The sequence below is a fragment of the Sceloporus undulatus genome, chromosome 3 (assembly GCF_019175285.1).
Source record: "Sceloporus undulatus isolate JIND9_A2432 ecotype Alabama chromosome 3, SceUnd_v1.1, whole genome shotgun sequence".
NCBI classification, from domain to species: Eukaryota; Metazoa; Chordata; class Lepidosauria; order Squamata; family Phrynosomatidae; genus Sceloporus; species Sceloporus undulatus.
The window spans coordinates 242818955-242840084 of record NC_056524.1 but is presented as its reverse complement, the minus strand read 5'-3'; the positions used below and the strand labels follow the sequence as shown (position 1 = coordinate 242840084).

General features: G+C 43.3%; 1 protein-coding gene across 1 annotated transcript; it reads right to left on the bottom strand.

Moving 5' to 3' along the window:
* Positions 1-8657: 8657 nt before the first annotated feature.
* On the bottom strand, positions 8658-12184 carry RAP2B (RAP2B, member of RAS oncogene family). Its single transcript, XM_042457787.1, has one exon. The coding sequence runs from the start codon at positions 10877-10879 to the stop codon at positions 10328-10330; it is 552 nt and encodes a 183-aa protein (XP_042313721.1). The 5' UTR covers positions 10880-12184; the 3' UTR covers positions 8658-10327.
* Between the last annotated feature and the right edge of the window lie 8946 nt (positions 12185-21130).

Sequence of the window (21130 nt, the reverse complement as noted above, 5' to 3'; positions counted from 1 at the left end):
AAAATGTCCTCCATTTTGAGCATGCCTAAGAAACATGCATTTATATTAACATTTTTAAAAAATTATCAATTTTTTCATGTGTCCTCCATTTTAAAAAACATGTCCTACATTTGAAAATGTGGCCCTACATTTGTCCTACATTTGTCCCAGTTTGGAGGTCCTGCCTTATGGCAACCCTACCCTTTCCCCAAGATTTGATGCACTGGGGAAGGAGAAAATGTAGTTCACTGGAAGCTTTGCTGTAGTTCCTAGGAAGATGCCAACTCAAGATTCTGAGAGAGTGTTTTAAGGTGTTGGGGTTGCAGGGAGCAGTGTTTGGGTATCATACATAAAGGTGTTAGCCCGAATGCAAAGATATTGGACATCTTTTTTGGGTACTTCCTTTCTTTATAGACCTTTACTGAATCTTCCTTTCTCATTTTAATTAGCAGGGAAAATCACTTCAGTGGTATGGCACATTTTGGCAACATTTGATTGGTGTGCTATGTTTTGACAATGTCACATATTTATTAACAAGTTAGGTATCTTTCTAAAGTACACAAGCCAGCCTGTGATCCGACATAAATCTCTGGAAGTGCATCCAATTGAACTCAGCATGACTGACTTCTAAACTAGCATAGAGCTCTGCTATTCATGGCAAAGTGATGAGAAAAGTTCAGCTGAGTTTTCCAGTTTCTGGGTTGGCTCCTAAACTGGGTTTGTCCATTATGATGCCAATTAGATGTTAGGATGGCTTTTAAAGATGTGATTTCTATATTGATTCTGATTTAGCAATTTTTAAAGTGACTTAAAAAAAAAGCATGAGCGACTTCAGTATAAATTTTCTCTATGAAATGTGGTGTTGGAGTTATTTCAGTTTCAGACATTTTAAAAAGGCACCCCCTTAAGAATACACATAACTCAGTGTGAGATCACAGATAAGATTTTCCACTCAACCAACCGACCTAGTTTTTCCTTTCCAAGCCAGTGTGTTTCCTGTACCATTAGATACTATCTCCATAATGCAACAAATAGTGAAGCTACAGTAATAATGGTCTGCCTGCCTAAGCTATTCTTTGAAAAAGCCAACTGAAGCTGAACTTACAGATATCAATGGAGATTGTCTGCCCATAAAAGTAGTTACCTTTTTTTTTTCTCCACAAACAGTTCAGATAGACAAGATTATAATAAAGACATTCCTTTGAGTGTACTATTGTTTTATAAAGAGTTTTTCATAAAATAAGACAGAACTTACTATGGGATTTAGCTAATATAGCTTCATTAGAAAGCCATCTATTGGAAACAGGTTTTGCCAATGAGAATAGAGCAAGGCATGTTACAGCATGCTGCAGTTGGTAGGCAAGACTGGTGAAAATCACACAACCTTACTGATATAGGCAGAGCATTTTCCTCTGAGACAGAGATGGGAAGGCCTAAATACTCTGGATGGATCAGATCCTGTCTGATTTTGGAAACTAACCAGGATCATCTCTGGTTAGTAATTGGATGGGAGATGCTGTAAATTAAAAAAAAAGTCCTGTGAAATTAATGGGGTTGCCGTGTGTCGACATACAACTTGAAGGCTCGTACACACAGGGATGCATAATTGGGGCAGGTCTGGGGCCACTTTTATGCCCCATAATCCTCTAGTGGGGGCTGCATGGTCTACAAAACAGACAAACAAAAGTGACCAGAGCCTACTTTTTTATGTTAAACTATTTAGGGAGGCCTTGACATTTATTTTAAAAACAAATTGTTCTTCTTGGAAATTCCAGGAACAGCAATTTAGCCTCTTCTTTTGGACAGAAAAAAGTCATTCTGGATATTCTGTAGGTGTTAAGGACCAGAAAAGCATCCCTGGGGGGACTAGATATAGCCCCAGGGCTGCATGTTGCCCACCCCACCTCTAAAACAAAGCCACAGTTTAGTAAAATTATATGTGCTGTATATATTTCAAATTTAAAATATGAAATACAAATTCTTCCTTAGTGAACCACACTCTCATTTCAAACTGAAGTCTTAAGCATACATACCAAGAAGAGTCTCACTCAACTCTATGGCATTTCTCAGCAAAAATACATTTGTTCTCCATACAGTAAAAATTCAGTATTTTCCCTATATTCCACAAAGGGATGCAAGAGAGAGAGGTGAATGTTAGATCAGATGCCACTAAAAACCAGTCAATTATAAACCTCAAGGGATTTATAAAGACCCACAGGTCACCTATTCTGAAAGCAGTACTATCTATCTAACAGATCACTTCAGCTTAAACTATAAAATTCTTGACAATTCTCACACCCTGCAGTGCTGTATCTTTTAAAAAAGATCTTGGGTTGGCTTTTTAAGGAATTTTAAACAGTTTTACAGCTCTAAACTAATGGAAATGCTCCATTTGCAACCTATTTATTTTCTATGCTGCCTTTCAACAAGAGTCTTTGCTTTTCATAGCTGTGTTAAGTGCAACTTGATATACAAAAGTGTGTTATACACTAATTTAAAAGTGTTCATGAATCAGTTTTTAAAATATTCAATGTGAACTAGAGCTAGTGTAAACACTACAACCATAATGTAAATATACAAAAGAGATAGTAATAAAAAAATTACAATTCTTGGCAAAGAGAAACTGGGGAAGGACACATATGGACTAAAATTGTCTGCAACTTGTAGATTACAGCTTTACTTTCATTGAGGATTAGAGTCACTTGGGCAGATCCTAAGAAGAAAAACCAAACACATGCTCTTAATTTTGATTCGACTGAAACAATGACAACCAATTTTCAGGGGTCAGTCTATCACCCAACAGTACTTCAGGAGCTGGGAATATATTCTGCTTCACAAACTGATCCCTATACAGCTAGTCAGTTTCCCAAAGTGACACCATTTAGCATCAGTTAAGAGGACATGAACTCAGGCATAGCATTTAAAACACACATGTATGTTTAAAATATTATGTACAATACAAAAGATACATCTTTTTATAAAAAGGTAGACTCTATCAGGGTTTTTTAAAACAAACAAACAAACTGTTGTTTGCAGTATTTCCTCACCTTATGGATTAATCCTTATGGGTTATATTGTACTCCAGGGTCTTTATTAAAATGTGGTAAGGCCACCCTAAGTAGATTGTCCTTCCTTGGTTCCAAGCATTATCAATAAATGCCTCTGTAGTGCCACCTTTAAAAAAACAATACATGTATCCAATCTGTACCATACTACATGCTAATATAATTGAGACTGCCATGGTCGCCTTGGTCGATGATCTCCATCTGGGCATCAAGAGGGGAAGTGTGACCCTACTGGTGCCCTTGAACTTTTCAGTGGCATTCGAAACCATCAACCATGGTATCCTTCTGGAACGCCTGAGGGAGTTAGGTATTGAGGGCACTGCACTCCAGTGGTTCCGGTCCTACCTCTCAGGCAGATTCCAGATGGTCATGCTGGAAGACAGCTGCTCTTGTAAAAGAGAGCTGATATCTAGCATCCCTCAAGGCGCCATTCTGTCTCCCATGCTGTTTAACATTTACACAAAGTCACTGGGAGAGATCATTTGGAGACATGGGGTGCGGTGTTATCAGTACGCTGATGACATCCAAATCCATTTCTCTATGTCTCCGACTGTTGCAGTGACCAAGGATGGCGTCTCTCCTCTAAATGCCTGTCTTGAGTCGGTAATGGGCTTGATGAGGGAAAACAAACTGAAGCTGAAACCAGAGAAAATGGATGTGCTCGTGATAGGTACTTCTGGTCCAGGAACAGAGATTTACCAACCAGTCTTGGACGGGGTCATACTTGCCTAAAGTATGAAGTTTGCAGTTTGGGAGTACTCCTGGACTCGTCTCTACAGCTGTCATCTCAAGTGGAGGCGATGACCAGGAGTGCTTGGTACCAACTTCGGTTGATATGCCAACTGCGTCCGTACCTGGGCCAGAGGGACCTTGAAGCAGTAGTACACGCAATGTTAATCTCTCATCTTGATTTCTGTAACGTGCTCTACATGGGGCTACCTTTGTACGAAGTTCAGAAGCTTCAATTGATCCAAAATGCTACAGCCAGATTGGTCACAGGAACATCAAGATTTGACCATATTACTCCAATATTAAGATCTCTTCATTGGCTGCCGATCAGCTTCTGGGCAATATACAAAGTATTGGTCACTACCTTTAAAGCCCTACATGGCTTGGGCCCGAGTTACTTAAGGGAACGCCTCTCCGCACTCTTAGAACATCAGGGAAGAAACTATTGGAACATATGAAAACTAGACTAACTACAACTTCGCATAAAGCATTTTCAGCCACGGTCCCTAAATTATGGAACTTACCGGAAGAGATCTGTCTCATTACCACCTTAGAAGCCTTTAAAAAGGCACTTAAGACAGGTCTCTTCCGGCAGGCCTATCCACCTGACTTTTTATAGCTGACTTGATAGCACGGAAAACTGATGACTATTTGGCCTTTTTAATGATTGGTAGTAATATTGTTGTTGTTTTACTGACTGTATTTTTAGGTAATATTGTATTTTGTATTGTACTGTGGTTTTTATTCTTTGCTGTAATCCTGCCTCGATTTGCAGGGAGAGGCGGTAAATACTAATCAAATTTTTATTATTATTATTATTATTATTATTATTATTATTATTATTATTATTATACATTTATTTAGAAATGCATCACAGCTTGGCCATGCTGGTTGAGGGATTCAGTGAGTTCTGGTCCAAAAAAGTAATATTTCCCATTTCTGTTTTATACATATCTTATTCTAAGATATTATAAAATAACACAGCAAAGTCTCTGGAACATCTGTTTGTATAGGAGTACACACAGGAAATGTTCATGTTCCAACACCAAGCCACTGAAGTCTAATAAAAAGATATCACTTTACTGTTTTGTGACCTCTTAGTCTCTGGCACAAAATACAGCAAGAAACTGAAGTTAAGCAAGGCAGGAACATTCACTTGAATAGGAGGAAAAAATGGGCAATGGGGAAAAGAATCTGATCACTTTCAGAACTCAGCAAGCTGAGGATTAACTTTAGGGACATTACACAAACCATATCTAAAATCCCTACATCCTTACAAGCATTTGTATCTCTTTTTCATTATGCAAGGTTGAAGAAGTGCTTCTGAGTGTAGTCATAGCAGAAGGCTGCAATTCCCAAGGAGGAAGTTTTTGGCAATTTCACATTAGCAGATGCAGCAGTTAACCCTCATCTCCCTATATTAAACTACATAGGTCCCAAGAGTGCTGATAGCCTATATACTTCTTCCTTTATATCATTCTTCCTCCTTTAAAGGCCCACAAATACTGTATTGTCATACGGCCAGCTGCCTGTATTGTTAACCCTAACAGAATCAAATCCACAAACAAGCATTACAGCAGTTATAAATACTGTAATATACAGGAGAGTTTTTAGCACTGATAGGAGGGATATAGTTCCACTCCGTTCCAGAGGTTTTAACATAGCAGTCTGGATTTTTTTTTCCTGCTCTGCACCAACAATGAAATGGATTGGGGAATCCACAATAGAGCAAGGATTCCACAATCCATTCCATTCATGAGTTGGGTGGGGAAGGGAAAGAGATGCTATGCTGTTTTGTGCATGCTCCAGGGCCTACGAGGGACAATGTTAATACTACCTCTTGTGTATCTTGAGTATGCCAAAGGGCTTGAAGCATGCAGTGTGAATGTACCAGAACTACAGGATAACTTCAGGCTGTACTCTTATATTACAGGATCTTGATAGTAGACGGCAAGCCAAAATTGCGCCAAAACATTTTAGTACCTGGCATAGAGAAGATTTAGTGCCTGGCACAAAGAAGGGATTTTTGGCATGGAGAAGCAAATGCATCTTCCACCCAACCAAACAAGTCAGTTCACTTTGTACCAAGAGCAAGTTATTCTGTCACCCTAGCTAGAAAATCCCACAAGTACCTTGCCACAATAAAAATATAATAGCAAATGGCATAACAACACTCTTTCACATCACCTCAAATCTATTGCCTGAGACAGTTTCCTCACTCTACCTAATAGCAGTATCTCCTGTGGAGGCCCTACATCTGAAATATCTCCAACCTATCAGTGCCCAAACATTCCGTTAGGGTGGAATTGCGTCTAGATCAGGGACGGACAACTCATGGCCTTCCAGATGTTCTTGGACCCCAGTTACCATGAGCCCTAGATAGCATAGTTAAAGGCAGAGGATACTAGAATCTGTGGCCCAACAACATCAAGAAGACCACACTTGGCGTGCCCTGATCCTTCAAATATAGGACAGGGATGGGAGACTCTAGAAGACTAGGAGGCTGCATTAGCCCTCTTGGAAACACTGCAGGACTGCACCTACTCCTGTATCATCATCATCATCATCATCACAATAATATATCTATCTATATTGCTCCCCAACACCCTCTATGGAACATGGAGGCTTGTTTGTGGGTTTTCTTGGGCACCTAGAGGACATTTTGAAGCTAGTTTTAAAAGTTTTACAAAGGTTTTTTTTTTTTACCCCTGGGGTGCTCCATGAGGCTCCAAATATATGTACATAACTTTTACACCTCCTAGAGACCATTTTGGGGGTTTTAAAGTAAAAATAAATAAAATTTTACAAACTTTTCTTAAAACTCTGGGGTCTAGGGGCCACTAATATGGCCCTTGGGGCCACATGCAGCCCACAAGCCACACTTTGCCAACCCCAATAGAGGAAGTTGACCAATTCCAAATCAGACCATTTGTCCATCTAGCCTAGTATTGTCTACACCAAGCCAGCCAGCAACAGTTCTCAAGAGATGGGGATGGGGGTCTTTCCTGGCCCTACATGAAGATGCTAGCAATATAAGTAGCATCCCTTGTTTGCAAAGTACTGCATGTATTCCACCACTGAGCCACATTCTCTGCCACATGTATGACAGAAACACTGTCAAAGGTGTTTAAGGTGCGGTACAGACCGCCCCTTTGCGCCATGTATTGGGGCCAGGGCAGCCTCACCGGCAGCCCAGATGCCTCAATCTGGCATTTTTCAGAATCATGGAGAAGCGGCAAAATGCTGCTTCTCTGTGATCCCAAAAAGGGGTGTCCTTGGGGCTTCATGCCCCAGGACACCCCGATAGGCACAGCCTTGGGAGAAAGAGGCCACCTGGCCCCTTTTTCCCTGGCATCATTCCAGCAGCCGTTTAGCTGCAGGAACGAGGCGACGCCCAAAAGGAGCTCCATTTCGGAGCTCCTTCCCACACCGTGCCCAGGACCCCGTAAGAGGCCTGGGGCGGCATGGAAATGTCACGCATGCACCGCACCGTTTGGATGCAGCACATGCGTGGCATCATCATGGCAGCCCCCATGTGAATGGGAGGTCGCCATGATTATGCCACCACCACGTACTGAAGTGAAAGTGTTTATTATTCAGTCCAGGACAATAACATGATGAGAATGTGCTACATGTATCACACACAGGAAAAGGGAAGTTTAATCTTTAAAACAAGAAACACTTCATTCTTTCTTCTGTTAAACTCACTGAAACCAAACCAACTTTCCTAGTGCCCACTTCTAAGAACTCTCTTTTTCCTGGACCAACAAGCTACTTGAAGAAATATTCCTTGCCCTTGAATTGCTTGCATTCAAGTATCTTTTCTTTTGTTCAGTACACGACAAGTGTATAGGAATTACATTATGGGCTAGTTTCCAAATGCCATGAAAAGAAAAATCTCCACTACCACTTAACATTACAAAATATATGCATTATTATACACAGGTGTTGACTTTCATGTGTGAACCCAATCTGAAAAGCTGATTTAAGATAAACATTGCAAGTCTTTTATGGATATTTACTGAGAGCTACTACTCAGTTCAGTGAATCATGTTCAGAATTTCAGCCTGTCTTCAAAAAATCAGAATGACAGATGCAGAACAAGCACTCACACTATTTATCTTAAACCTATATAAGCACACTTTCCAGTAAGCCCCACAGAAGTTAGTGAGCTGATTTTCTCGCAAACACACCTAAAACTGATTTACACAGAAATGAGTATCTAATCCTGCAGGCAATTTAAAATACGTATGGATATTTGTATGCAAAAAATAACACACTGGAATCAAAATCTAAATATCACTTTGAATAAGCTCCCAACAATAGCTGTATTCAGACTTTGATATATCACCTCCAACAGGCCAAGAATGCTTTTCCTTAATCTTCATGTTTTACATAATTATCTGTCCTCAACAGCTTGCTATCTACTATGATTGGATGTTTAGCACAATACATAAAACCCCACAAAAACATTTCTTTTCTTTTTTTTTTAAAAAAAGGCAATTGTGTGTGTATGTGTATATACTGTAGATAGATAGATAGATATAGATATAGATATGAGTAATTGTTTGTATGGGATTTAAAATCAAGAATTAAAAGAGATATTGATTTGCAGTTACATGGCATTGCAAATCTTTTAATTGCTGTTTGAAGGTACATCTTGTGAGAAAACACACACACACACATGCACAAACACAATCCCACGCACGCACACACACAAAATCCACACAACTGTAAACCTGAATCAAAAGAAGCCTGAAAGCCATGGAAACTAAGCTGGGAAAGGCTCAAATGGAAACCAAGTTGAAATTAATCCCATTAATAACAGGCCCTGTTGTTCTGCCTTGTTCTGTTAAATAAAACTGTTAAATAGTTGAATTTAAAAAAAAAATGTTTTAGTAGCTAATGGGATTCTTGGGACTTCCACAGGTTGGCACTAGCTGCAACAGCTGTTTTGAAGGCACTCTACAAACGAAGTAGTTGTTGGGCCCTGTATCAGGAAGGCTTTGTATTTTAGAGAGTTAACTGTCAAATTCAATTAATGCCATCCCAACACCCAACTCAATTGCAATTAGGGTATATCTGCAGTACACAAGTATATCAGTTTCATACCACTTTACTTCTTCTTGTTCCACTCTACTGAACCCTGGGATTTGTAGTTTTGAGATACTTAGAATTCTCTTCCAGAGACCACTAATGCTATTGCTCAAGAGAATGCACCAAAGCATTGGCCCCCAACTTTTGGTCCTCCAGATGGTTTGGACTTCAGCTCCCATAGTTCTTGACTGTTGGCAAAGTTGGCTGGGGCTTATGAGATCTCAAGTCCAAAAACAAATGGAGGACCAAAGGTTGGGAACCACTGCACTAGAAAATTTTAACCCTTACCATTCTAAAAATTCCGCAATTCTGCAAGACAGAGCCATGGCAGTTAAAGTGGAATCAAAGTGCTTTAACTGTGCAGCATGGATGAGCCCTGGAACCAACCATCACCCCAACCCAGCCCTCTCCCAAAAAGACACACAGCTTAAAAAAATGTGCAGATCTGTAATGTTTTCACAGCTGATTTTTTTATATAAAAAACCACACACGCACACACAAATAAATGCTCTCCATTCCCTCCCTTTCAATACAGCAGGTAAACAAAATAGAAGTGTTTTTTTCCCCCACAAGTAATTCAGCACACCCTTTTCTGGCACCTCGCACACCGTCTTGGCATCAATGTTATTAAAAAAAAGTCCCAGGCAGCACACAGTGCAAGGCTTCTTCTTCAGATGGGAAAGTAGGCATTGTTAACTGATATTCCAACTTTGCATAGAAATCCTCAGACCACAAAATGTGTGCTAGTCACTGGCAAAATTCACAGGGAGGATCTGGAGTACCTCCGCAAGTAGACACATTCTTCTTTTGCCAATTCCCTTCACATACACACACACACACACACAAGGACACACAGAGGTTTGGTGTGTGTTGTTGTTTTCCTTCCAATTCTAAAGCAATAGAATCGTAGAATCATAGAGCTAAATCCTCTCCCCATCCCCACCTTCTGCTGCAAAGGAGCACACACAGGAACTTTTTCTACCGGCAATCGGTTGCCAGTTGAGGAGTCCTTGCTTGGCCAAGAGGAAGGAGAAGTAAGCAACCATCAAATCCATGGCATGTACATGGCTAAAGAGCCACATTTCCAAGAAGGCTTTTTGTATGTGTGGGAGGGTGGGTGAGTTTTGTTGTTTCCAGCCACTCCTCTGTCATTTCGACCAGATGTCAATAAGACAGAAGTTACAACCAGGACACCGAGCAGCATCACAACCCATGGGCCCTGGCAGGGATCCGGGGCTGTAATGCAACATTATGATGATGATGATTTCAAAAGCTGCCGCGGAGGATGCCTGTTCTGTGCCTCGGCGCTGCTGCTGTCATCATCAACCTTGTTATTTCAAGATTATGTTTTAAAAAAATACAAAACGAACAAGGGGAGGGGGGTGGGAAACACACAGAGACGCCGCCTGGATCTCCACCGTTGTGCTCTCCCTCTTCCCCCCTTCCGACCCTTCCTTTCAGAGGATGACACAGGAAGAGCAGCATTGGTCGTCCCCGTTGGGCTGGGAGGCGTAGTTCATCTGCCGGACGATCTCGGCAAAGAGTTCGTCCACCGAGGCTTTGTTCTTGGCCGAGGTCTCCATGAAGGGGCAGCTCCACTCCTCGGCCAGGGCCTTGCCTTCCCCGAAGGAGACCTCCCGCTCGCCTTCCAGGTCCACCTTGTTGCCCACCAGGATCATGGGCACCTTCTCGTACCGCTTCACCCGGATGATCTGGTCCCGCATGGGCTTGATGTCCTGGAAGCTCTGCTGGTTGACCAGGCTGTAGACCAGGATGAAGCCCTGCCCGTTCTTGATGTACAAGTCCCGCATGGAGGCGAACTGCTCCGTGCCGGCCGTGTCCAGGATCTCCAGCACCGAAGGCGAGGAGTCCACCTCGATCTCCTTGCGGTAGAAGTCCTCGATGGTGGGGTCGTACTTCTCGATGAAGGAGCCCGTCACGAACTGGACGGTCAGCGCCGACTTGCCCACGCCGCCCGAGCCCAGCACCACCACTTTGTACTCGCGCATGGCTCGGCCGCCCGGCGCCCAGCAGCAGCGAGAGCCGGCAGCGGCTGCCTTCCCCTCGGCCTCCCCTCCCCGCCCTCCCCGCCAAGGAAGGAAGGAAGGAAGGAAGGAAGAGGGAAGACACAGAGAGGGAGGGAGAGAGGGAGGGACTAGGGACCCAAGGAGAAGCCGCCTTCCCTCCTCCCCCGACCCCGACGGGAAGGAGGTCCCCTGGCTTCGCGGCGCTGAGGAGAGGAAAGAAAGGGGCAACCCGCTCGCCTTCCCCTCAGAAAGACACAGCAAGAGGGAAGGGACCCAGGAGACGCCGCCTTCCCTCGCTGGCCCAGCAACCCTCTCCCCCGGAGCTGAGGCGAGCGAGGCTAACACCCGGGAGAGGCGACTCCAAACGGGGAAGGGAAGGGGAGAAAGCCAAGGAAAGGGGAAAGGGGCAACCCGCTCCCTCGCCTTTCCCCTCAGAAAGGAAGGGCAAGAGGGAAGGGACCAAGGAGCAGCCGCCTTCCCTCCCTTAACCCAGCCACCCTCGACGGGGAGGAGGAGCCCTTTCTTCTCTGGGGGGACTGAGGCGAGCAAGGCTAGTCCCGAGGCAGCCCCTGAGGAGAAAGGGAGACCCTCTCGCAGGAGAGAGAGACAGACAGGAGAGAGGGGGAGGGGGGGGGGAAGGCACCGAGCAGAAGCCGACGGTAAGGCGGCCCCCTTTCTTCTCGCTGAAGCAGAGGCCGGGAAGGGAGGCTTATTCAAAGCGCTGGCCCCCGGAGGGAGGGAAGGAGGGAGGGAGGGGAAAGGGGCAACTTGCTCGCCTTCTCTCTCTCTCTCTCCCTTCCCCTCCTCCCCTTCAGCCCAGGCTTTAGGGGGAAGCGAGTGAGGCGGCCGCCTCAACAGCTCCAGAAGGAGGAAGAGGAGGAAGAACGGAGGCGGCTGCTTTGGCTTTGGCTGCTGGGCTTGGCGCGGCGGCGGCGCGCGCTCCTTCCCTTGGCCTCCCGGCCGCCCGGGCAGCGCCTCGGCCCTTGCTGCTGCTGCTGCTGCTGCTGCTGCTGCGGTTGGTGCTGGTTGTGGTCCATGCCGCCTTCGCGCCCGAGCCAGCCTTTGCTTCGCCTTCAACTCATTGTTGTGTCTTTGGGTCCGTTCCTGGGACCCCCATCGGGCTGCCCTTCCTTCCCACCACCTGCAAGAAGGGGAAGGAGGAGGAATTGGAGGGGGACACACACCCCCAGGAGGCCCACACTCCTCCGCCTCCTTGTCTCTTCTTCCTCCCGCACCCTCCCGCTTTCCTCTTTTGTTTCCTCGGGATTGGCTGCCGCTCCTCAATCCGCCGGGGGTTCATTGGCCGGGAAGGGCGACTGCCTCGCGATTGGCTGAGGAGGGAGGGGAGGACTGAAACCCCCCCCCTCCACATACACAGCAGCTGCTTCTTTCTTTCTTTCTTTCCTGCCTTGGGCTCTCTCGACTCATCCACACGGCCGGTTTGACAGCACTTTAACTGCCCTGGCTCAAGGCTGTGGAATTCTGGGAATTGCAGTTGAAGCTCTGGTGCCACAACCAACTACAGTTCCCAGAATCCCATCCCCTTGAGCCAGGGCAGTTCAGGTGCTGTTAAAGCGGGTTATGTCTGCAATTTTCAGGAAAACCTATCATGGGCTTGTTTATTTGTTTTTTAGAAGATTTTTTTTTCCAGGGGAGGTTTGTCATTGCAAAGCTCTGGTGCCACAACCAACTACAGTTCCCAGAATGCCATAGCACTGAGGCAGGGCAGTTCAAGTGGTGTCAAACCAGATTATTTCTGCAGTGCAGATGCAGCCCTTGTGCTTCTCCTCCTTTGCTTTCTCCTCCCCTTCCTGCTCCCAAGGGAGAAGTTTGGGTGGCCACTTTGGAAACCAGGATGAGGGTCTCTGAGTGGCGGGGGTTGTCTATGAGTAAGACCCAGGTTGGGAGTCAGCCAAGCTGGGGCAGCTTTGTTTTGAACCTTTTGACAGCTCCATGACAGACTTGAGGCACCTCCTGCAATGGGGTGGTGGGGGAGAGGGGGGAAATTCACACAAAAGCAGTGTTATTCCTTTTCTTTTTGCAGGAACAGCTCCCATCATTGCACCAAATGGTTGAAAGACTCCGCACAAAATGAGGATGGTGTGGACAACATGGGCTGAAGAGACCCAAGGCTTGGAGTCATCACCTCAGACCACACAGAAAAATAGTTTCCTTTGCATGACCACCACAAAATGTTGTTGCTGTGTGCCTCCAAGTTGTCTTCAATTTAGGGGGGACTTAAGGCATAAAGCTTGTAAGACTTGTACACCACTGTGGTGTAGTGGTTTGAGTACAGTACTGGACTATGACTGTGGACAAGGGTTTGATTCCCAGCTCAGCCGTGAAACCCAGTGAGTGACCTTGGACAAGTCATATGCTCCCAACCTCGGAAAGGCAATGAGAAACTTCCTCTGAACAAATCCCATGAATAGGTTTGCCTTAGGGTCACCGTGGCCTGTTACAGACAGCCAAAATAAAGCTGCTTCGAGTCACTTTGGAGGTATGGTATTTCAATGATGCATGAATCCTAAGAGTCTGGAAGCTTCACCAAAGCTGCACTCCAGTCCTTAGGACTGGAGCGTGGCTTTGATGCGGCCTTTGGACTCTTAGGACACATGTATCATTGAAATACCATACCTCCAAAGTGACATGAAGCAGCTTTATTTTGGCTGTCTGTAACAAGCCGTCATAAATGACTTGAAGGCACACAACAACAACAAAGGTCAACCTATCACTGGGCTTTCTGGAGCAGAAAGAGTGTGGCTCACTCAAGGTCACCCAGTGGGTTTCCAAACCAGATCTACAGATCTGCTCACCCTCTCATTGTACCTACTCAGGTGCAAATGGAAAATCAATGCAATCTGAAAATCCACTTTGTAGATATCTACTCCCAAGAAGGTGAACCAGCATGGTAGAGGGGGTTGAGGGAGTAAAAAGTTAATAAAAGAGATTTGTTGTCATTTTTGATTTATGCAACCTTAAGATGACCTTGTTATGGGCTTTTCTTGACAACATTTGTTCATAGGAGGTTTGTCCTTGCTTTCTTCTGAGGTTGAGAGAGTGTAATTTGCTCCAGGCCACCCAAAGGTTTTCCATGGCCAAGTGGGGATTCAAACCCTGGTCTCCTGGAGTTACAATCCAACACTCAAACCACACTGGCTCTCCACTTCCCAATTTGTCCTTCTAGCTAATATAGTAAAATAGGGGCTGTGAAAGGAGGAGCTGGGCAAGCCAGTGGTGTACAAGGGAATGCTGTGATGGGTGAGTGCCTACAGTGGGAGAGGAAAGATACAAAACTGGGACTTGTGTTTGACACAAGGTGGATAAGGGAAAAGATTAAGTGATGGGGAAAATATGGCATAGAGATAGGGAAAAGCTTTAATAGAGACAGGACAGTTAGCCAGAGAAAAAGTAAATAAGGTTTGGGGGAGCTGTGAATTATTAAATAGTTTAGGGGTTAGTGTGTAATATAAGTGTGTATTAATAAACTTCTACTTTTTTAAAAAAAATATGACTTTTCCTGATAGGTTTTGATAAAAAGTCTTGACACACTTGAGAACCAGCATGGCGTAGTGCTTTGAATGAGTATGACTCTGGAGATCAAGGTTTGAATCCCAGCTCAGCCATATAAACCCACTGAGTGACACTGGCAATTGACACTCTCTCAGCCTCAGAGAATGGTAATGGCAAACTCCCTTCTGAATAGATCTTGCCAAGAAAGCCCTATGATAAGACCATCTTAGGGTCATCATAAGTCGGAAACAGCTTATGCAACTTGACACACTTCCCACAATGAATCCACTGAACAACACATCCACTGGTCTACATGGGGATCATTGTGAAAGCCAAATACAGATCTAGGCAGGTATCTAGAGTGGGGAAGATGCAAGGTCATGAGCCCAAGGGTTTGAAACTGGAGCCAGCCTGGAGAGGGATCTGGCACAGGGACATGTTGCTTTGAACATATAGCCCAAGGATATATTTCCTTTTTATGCCTAAAAATACTGTGATGGAGAAAGTGTCATTAGTACTTAACTCGAGACCTTTACCTTGCAAGTTATGATGCTGCAGACTTCTATAGAAGTGTTCCCAATTTCAAGGTACTCCAAATATTTTTAGTGTTGGTTGTGCACCCATGAAGCTTTGCTGGGCCACACTGCATCCAGAATTCAGTAGAAAATATATTGGATGCTTGTACTGTTACTGAACAAAAGCTCCAAGCTACTCATTTAGTGCAATATAAACTAGTGGTCTGGAAACGTACTCAGGTAGGTTACCAGATGCCATCAACAGGAGAGATCTTGGGGCTTATCCTTCAAGGATAACGTTAGGAGCTGCCCAGAGAATAGCTTTGGAAAGCTCAAAGACTAACTCAATTTGACTGTTGGGACTTGGCCTTGTGTGACCTGGGCTCACATTTTTCCTCTGCTTGGAAACTTTCTGGGTGACCCAGGATCACTCATTATCTCCTGACCAAACTGGCTCATAGCATAGTGAGAGACAAAATGAGATAATCCATGTGCACTCCCTGATCAGTGCAAGGGAAAAGGTTGAGATGCAAATGTAATAAAAAATTATTACAAGATTATTTGAATTAGGAAACTACCAAACGTGTACTCCCATTTTTCCACTACAGAAGAGCAGGAGTTTATCCTACAGTCTAGGCAGATTCACCCTTCTCTTCCCAACCAAATAACCCAGAGTGCTCCTAAATGTGTAATGTATTGTAACAGTTGTAATTATTACAGCTGTTAATGGCCTTCATCTTAAATGCATTTTAGCAGTGTTCTTTTCCAGTCAACTGTACTTTAACTGGTGAATAATTTGGGCCCAAATAGAGCAACTGTCAGATGATAAGATTATTTTCACTGTTTTCCTTGTTAATCAATTAGTCGACTTGTGTTATAAATTATAAGAAATTCTGACTGTGTGCTATGATTCCTACAAGCCATTCTTTTGTATTCTTTGTGAATCAGACCTCCTTTTTAAGAGGACAAAGTCACCAATTGTTGCTCTTCCTTCCAACCTTTGCTCTTTATGCATTTTGTCCATGAAGCTCCATAAAGATATTTAATTCTTTAGTCTTGCAAAATATGTTGTGTAAAAATAAGACAACAACTGAGTGAACAGCACTGGGTAGGGAAACAATTGCAACAGGCTACATCTTCTCCCCTGTAATGGATCCCCCCCCTTCAATTTGCATCAACAGAGTTATTATTAGCATCATTGCCTGGATGCTAATGACAGAATAATAATGCATTATGACTGAAAACCACTCTCCTGATAATATTGCAGAGGCTTTCAAGTGAGCCTGGTCATAAGAACACTGCAGTATTTGGTAAGACATGGCCTCCAAAAATAAATAAATGAATGAATAAAAACCATACAGGAAAAAACACAACTAACTTGAAGAGATCAGAAGGAATAAATGTAAGGCTTATAGTTTGGCACCATAGGTCCAAAACACAGTGCAAAAATAATCCAGTTTGAGACTGCTTTAACTGCCCTGTTTCAATGCTAGGTAAATTTAGGAACTGTAGTTTTGTGAATCATGCCTTCTCATGATGTGTCTGAAGTACAGCAGCCTGAGTTTTGTCACCTAGGTTTCCAGGAAGGCTTCTGGCTTGATCTGTCTTAGGACCTTATCACACGGGGGAAATTGGGGGTTTAAACAGCGATTAACCCATGCAAAACATGATATTGCAATTAAGATTTTGACACAATGTCACTATTAAACATGAAATAATCAGGCAGCAACAATAAACAGCAACAAATCATTCATGGGGGAATCCTGAAAATTATTTGTTGCTGATTATTGCCTGTTTAATAGCAATGTGTGTGAAAATCTTAATTGCAATATTCCATTTTGCATGGGATAATTTTCCCCATGTGATAAGGTCCTTAGAACCTATTTGTCTTTCGGGCTGTCCATAGTATCCTCAACACTCTTCTCCAGCACCACATCTCAAATTAATTGATTTTCTTCCTATCTTCTTAATTGTCCAGCTCTCACATCCATACATAGCAATAAGGAATATAATGGCTTGTATGATTCTAACTTTCGTGCTCAGTTGTATGTCTTTGCATTTTAGGATCTTGGATTTATTTATTTTTTGTTTGTTTGATCATATTTAAACTCCATTCTTTGTAAGCAGCTTGGACACTTCTTGATGATAAATAAGATATAAATGAAGTAAATGAATAAAAGCTGTTGTACAAAATGTATAGTGTGGTACTGAATAGAATGTAAGGTCCAGTTGTGTGTTTAAATCATTGTTATTTCTTCACCATTTTAGGTCCTCTTTTACAGATAGTTCACATTTTTCAAATATGATTTTCATTTGGAATTTATTCTATGTAAGATTTGTACATGGATATGCTACTTTCTGCACAGAAAGTTTTCTTTGCAAAGAAAGAAAAGTGAACATTTTGCAGTGAATAAGTCCTAAACTGAAAATTTTCATCAGATCAAGATTTTCTTCCTCAGGTTTTTTTAAAAAATGTTTTTCCTTTCAGGGACTGCTTTGGTTGGGGGCAGTGGGCATCACTGGGCAGGGGTGTATGTGTCTCTGTGTGGAAGGTGCAGACTGCACCAGGTGATACCCCACAGGAGGGATGACACCCTGACGGGTGAACATGCTTCTTATGGCTTCATTGTGGCTTGGCTCCCTCCCTGGGGAGGGAGCTAAGGCAGTAGTGGAGGGGTGAGTGTGCCCCTTGTGGTTTTGTCCCTGGCCTGGCTCCTTTTCTGGGAGGGAGTGGTGAGGAGCCCATTGGCAGAGCAGGCCACCAATGCCACCTCCACTGCCACCATCTGCACCTCACCCTTCACTAGGTGAGAAGGAGCCAAAGGGAGGGAGCCAAGGCAGTGGCAGGGGTGGAGGAGGTGCAAGTGCACCCCTCGTGGCTTTGTCACTGGCCTGGCTCTCTCCCTGGGGAGCAAGCTAGCCCAGCAACAAAGCCACAAGGGGTGAGCAGTGTTGGCCACAACTGCCCCAACCAAGCCTGGTGATGCCACTGGTTAGGTAGTTACTTGATGCAAAATTTGCCCATTTTTTGTGTGTGCAGAAAATGCTATGAGTTTGGTTATGTAATGTTGCTATTAAACACTACTGGGCTCGTGTCTACATGTATCAATTTATGTTTCACACTGAGAAGGCAGTGGGGGGGGGGGATGGCGAGGAGGATTCTTGTAATGTAAAGAAAAGAAGAGCACTCTTTTTTCTGATCTGCAACAGGTCCGAGATAAGCCTTTCTTTGTTTCTTTGATCTGGATCTTGGAATGTAGGTGGGAGCTGGCTGGAAGTGACACTTGACAGGCCAAATGGAAAGCTCACACAAACAATATCAGGCTCATGAGCTGGTTGGTAGCTCTCCATTCCTGTGTGAGAACTTAGAAAAAGTAAAGTGGTAATTCCACAAAGGATGGCTATATAATTCAGCCTTCCTCAACATGACACCCTTATATGCAGGGGAGTAATTCTGTGTTAGAGCTTAGAAAAAGTAATTATTGGGGGCTGCAGTTCCTACAATGTCCCAGCCCTCCTCAACATGGCACGCTTAGATGCAGGGGACTAATTCCCAATCGTCTTCAGCCACCATTGTCAACAGGCCCACTGTCTGTGGATGATGGAAGCTGCTGTTCCATACATCTTGATGCCAAGTTGAGAGGTCAAGGCCTAAATCAAATAGCTTGTTCCAAGCAGAATGGAACTTGATTGAGTCACAGTTTAGATAAGCCTTTTTGATTCAATGGGTCTACTCCAGGTGTTAATAACAATTGGATTTAAGACAAGATATATAATTTTCCCATTTAGTTAGTGGCCCATTTTTAAAAAGCTTGGTCCATGTTTATATTGGGAATTAAACAGCACTGGCCTACAGATTTACCTCTTCCTATCTGGAGGGAACAGGGGGATTTTTAAGGATAAGAGCAGGTTTTATTTAGACTGAAGACTGGGAAAATCTGGCTCTAGATACTAGTCGATTGTGAGTCTGATAATTATAATCACTATTTCTTCTCTCTTCTTAGGAACAGTAATTATCATGTTAATACTATGTTTCAGCTTTTGTTTGTTACCCATATATTACCTTATGTTTTATCTCTATTTGTACTATATTTTTATCCTTTTAGCCTGTCTGACATGAACATAACCAAGAACATCAATTTAGTGTACATCTAAAATTTAATGTGTGAATATGTTCTGAGAAGTATCAGCAATGAGAGCTAGCAGCCAGTAATTCTAATAGAAAGTGCAGATGTTCTAAGTCACTTTCCATCCCAAGAGGACATTTCTGTCAAAATAGAACTAGTTAAGGCATTCAACATTGTAGGAGATTTTCAATTTATCATTTAGCTCTGGTTCAGAATCAGGTTGGGTGAGGTCCTCCAGCTGGGCGTTAATTATGTACAATTGAACCAACACAGGACTGGCAGTTTTTAGATAGACGGTTTTTAGACATTGTTCTTAGAGAACAAACTAAGCCAGAAATCCTATTGCAAATAGTTGATACCTTTACCATAAGCATTTCTGTGGCATAGGCATATTGCATGGAGGAGTAAAGTGGAGTGGAATTGGTCACCTACACAATCCCTAAATCTTTCCCATTGTATCATTCTAAAAAATTAATAATAATCAAATTATAGTCAACCAAGTAAGAAACAATAATCATCTGAGGTAGAATTTGAAGGTACAACATATTTCTTTTTAATTTACACAGATTTGTGGATAGGAATTGCTTTTAACTTATAGGCGGGTTACAGACCGCCTTAAGGGACGTCCTTAGGACGTCCCATTTTGAAAAAGGGGCGTCTCTTCCAGACGCCCCTTACTCTGTTACGGACAGAATCCGTAACAAATGGCGGCGGCTGTTCCACACGGCCACCGCCATTTTGATGTAGCGGACGCTCTGCATCTACACGTCACGGCCTGGAAGTGACACCGCGAATGCGTGCTTTGGCACTTGCGGCGTCTCTTCCGGGCGCTTCTTTGCAGCACGGAGGAGTAGCGCGGTTTGGCTGCTGCGACTCCTCCGCGCTGCAACTGGCAGCGGCCCGAGACCGCCCCTTTTGGGCGGTCTGTAACGGGCCATAGAGTTTCTTTTTTTAAAAAAATCAGAAGCATCCTCAAAACTGAATACACCAAAACTTAAATAGAAACATTTTATTTATTTCTAATCCTACATAAGAGGGTTTTGCCTTTTTACTTCTCAGATTTCACTGTAACCAAATTATTGTCAAATCACCTAATATTATGCAACACTGAAAATGTTAAGTAAAGGGAAATTACTTTAAAGCAGGAAAAAATACAAGCCATGTCCACTATTTGTAACTATGTGTCCTGCACATCTGTAGCAAAAGTAGGAAAAGAAAAGAAAGGAAGTTGTTAATAATCCAGTTTTTATAAGTTTCTTAACATCTCCATAGCAATAAATCAATCCTGGGGACAAGGGTAATCCTAACTGGAAATTGCAAGATAATCTTTTTCTTTCTTTCTTTTTTAAATGGAAGAAATGGGCTGATTGTAGAATTCATACAGTGGAACATTACACCTTCTAGTGAGGTGTGGTTATATCTACAATTACAAAACTTGATGTTCAGATACCTGGTGTGAGTGCCTCAACCTCTCCTGCTGTGCTCCAGTGGATACATGGATAAAATGAAACCAAAAACTGTAGTTTATAAATGTTTATTGTAAAACATCAAATTTGATGTTAATTTGAAGTTAGAACTGAAAGATACACGGAGTCAGATTGTCCTGAGAATAATAATCCACAGAAAATTACTTTACTTTCCATAGCTAAAGTCTGGTACTTGCCCTATAGATAAGGTAGCTCATAGTGAATATATTGCCTTATCCACGTAACACCTGGAAGTAGTGTTTCCAGATCTCAGGGTCTGCCCTCCTCTTCGCCAGTCTTCAGGTAGGGAGGAGGAATTTCTTGATAAGAGCACTTGCTTGAAGAGTGTATAATATTCGACTTTTTGGAAAACTGAAATGGCATGCTTCTGCTCTTGATATATTAATGGCAATTTCTGTGGCTGCATCTTTTAGTATCAGCTTTCTAATTTCGCTAGGGAGAGCAAGTATGGTGTAAGTGGTTTGAATGTTGAAGTACAACTCAACACAAGGATTCAAATCCCTGCTTGGTCATAGGAACCTACTGGGTGACCTTTAAGAAGTCACACACTCTCAGCCTCAGAGGAAGGCAATGGCACCCCCCCCCAAGGAA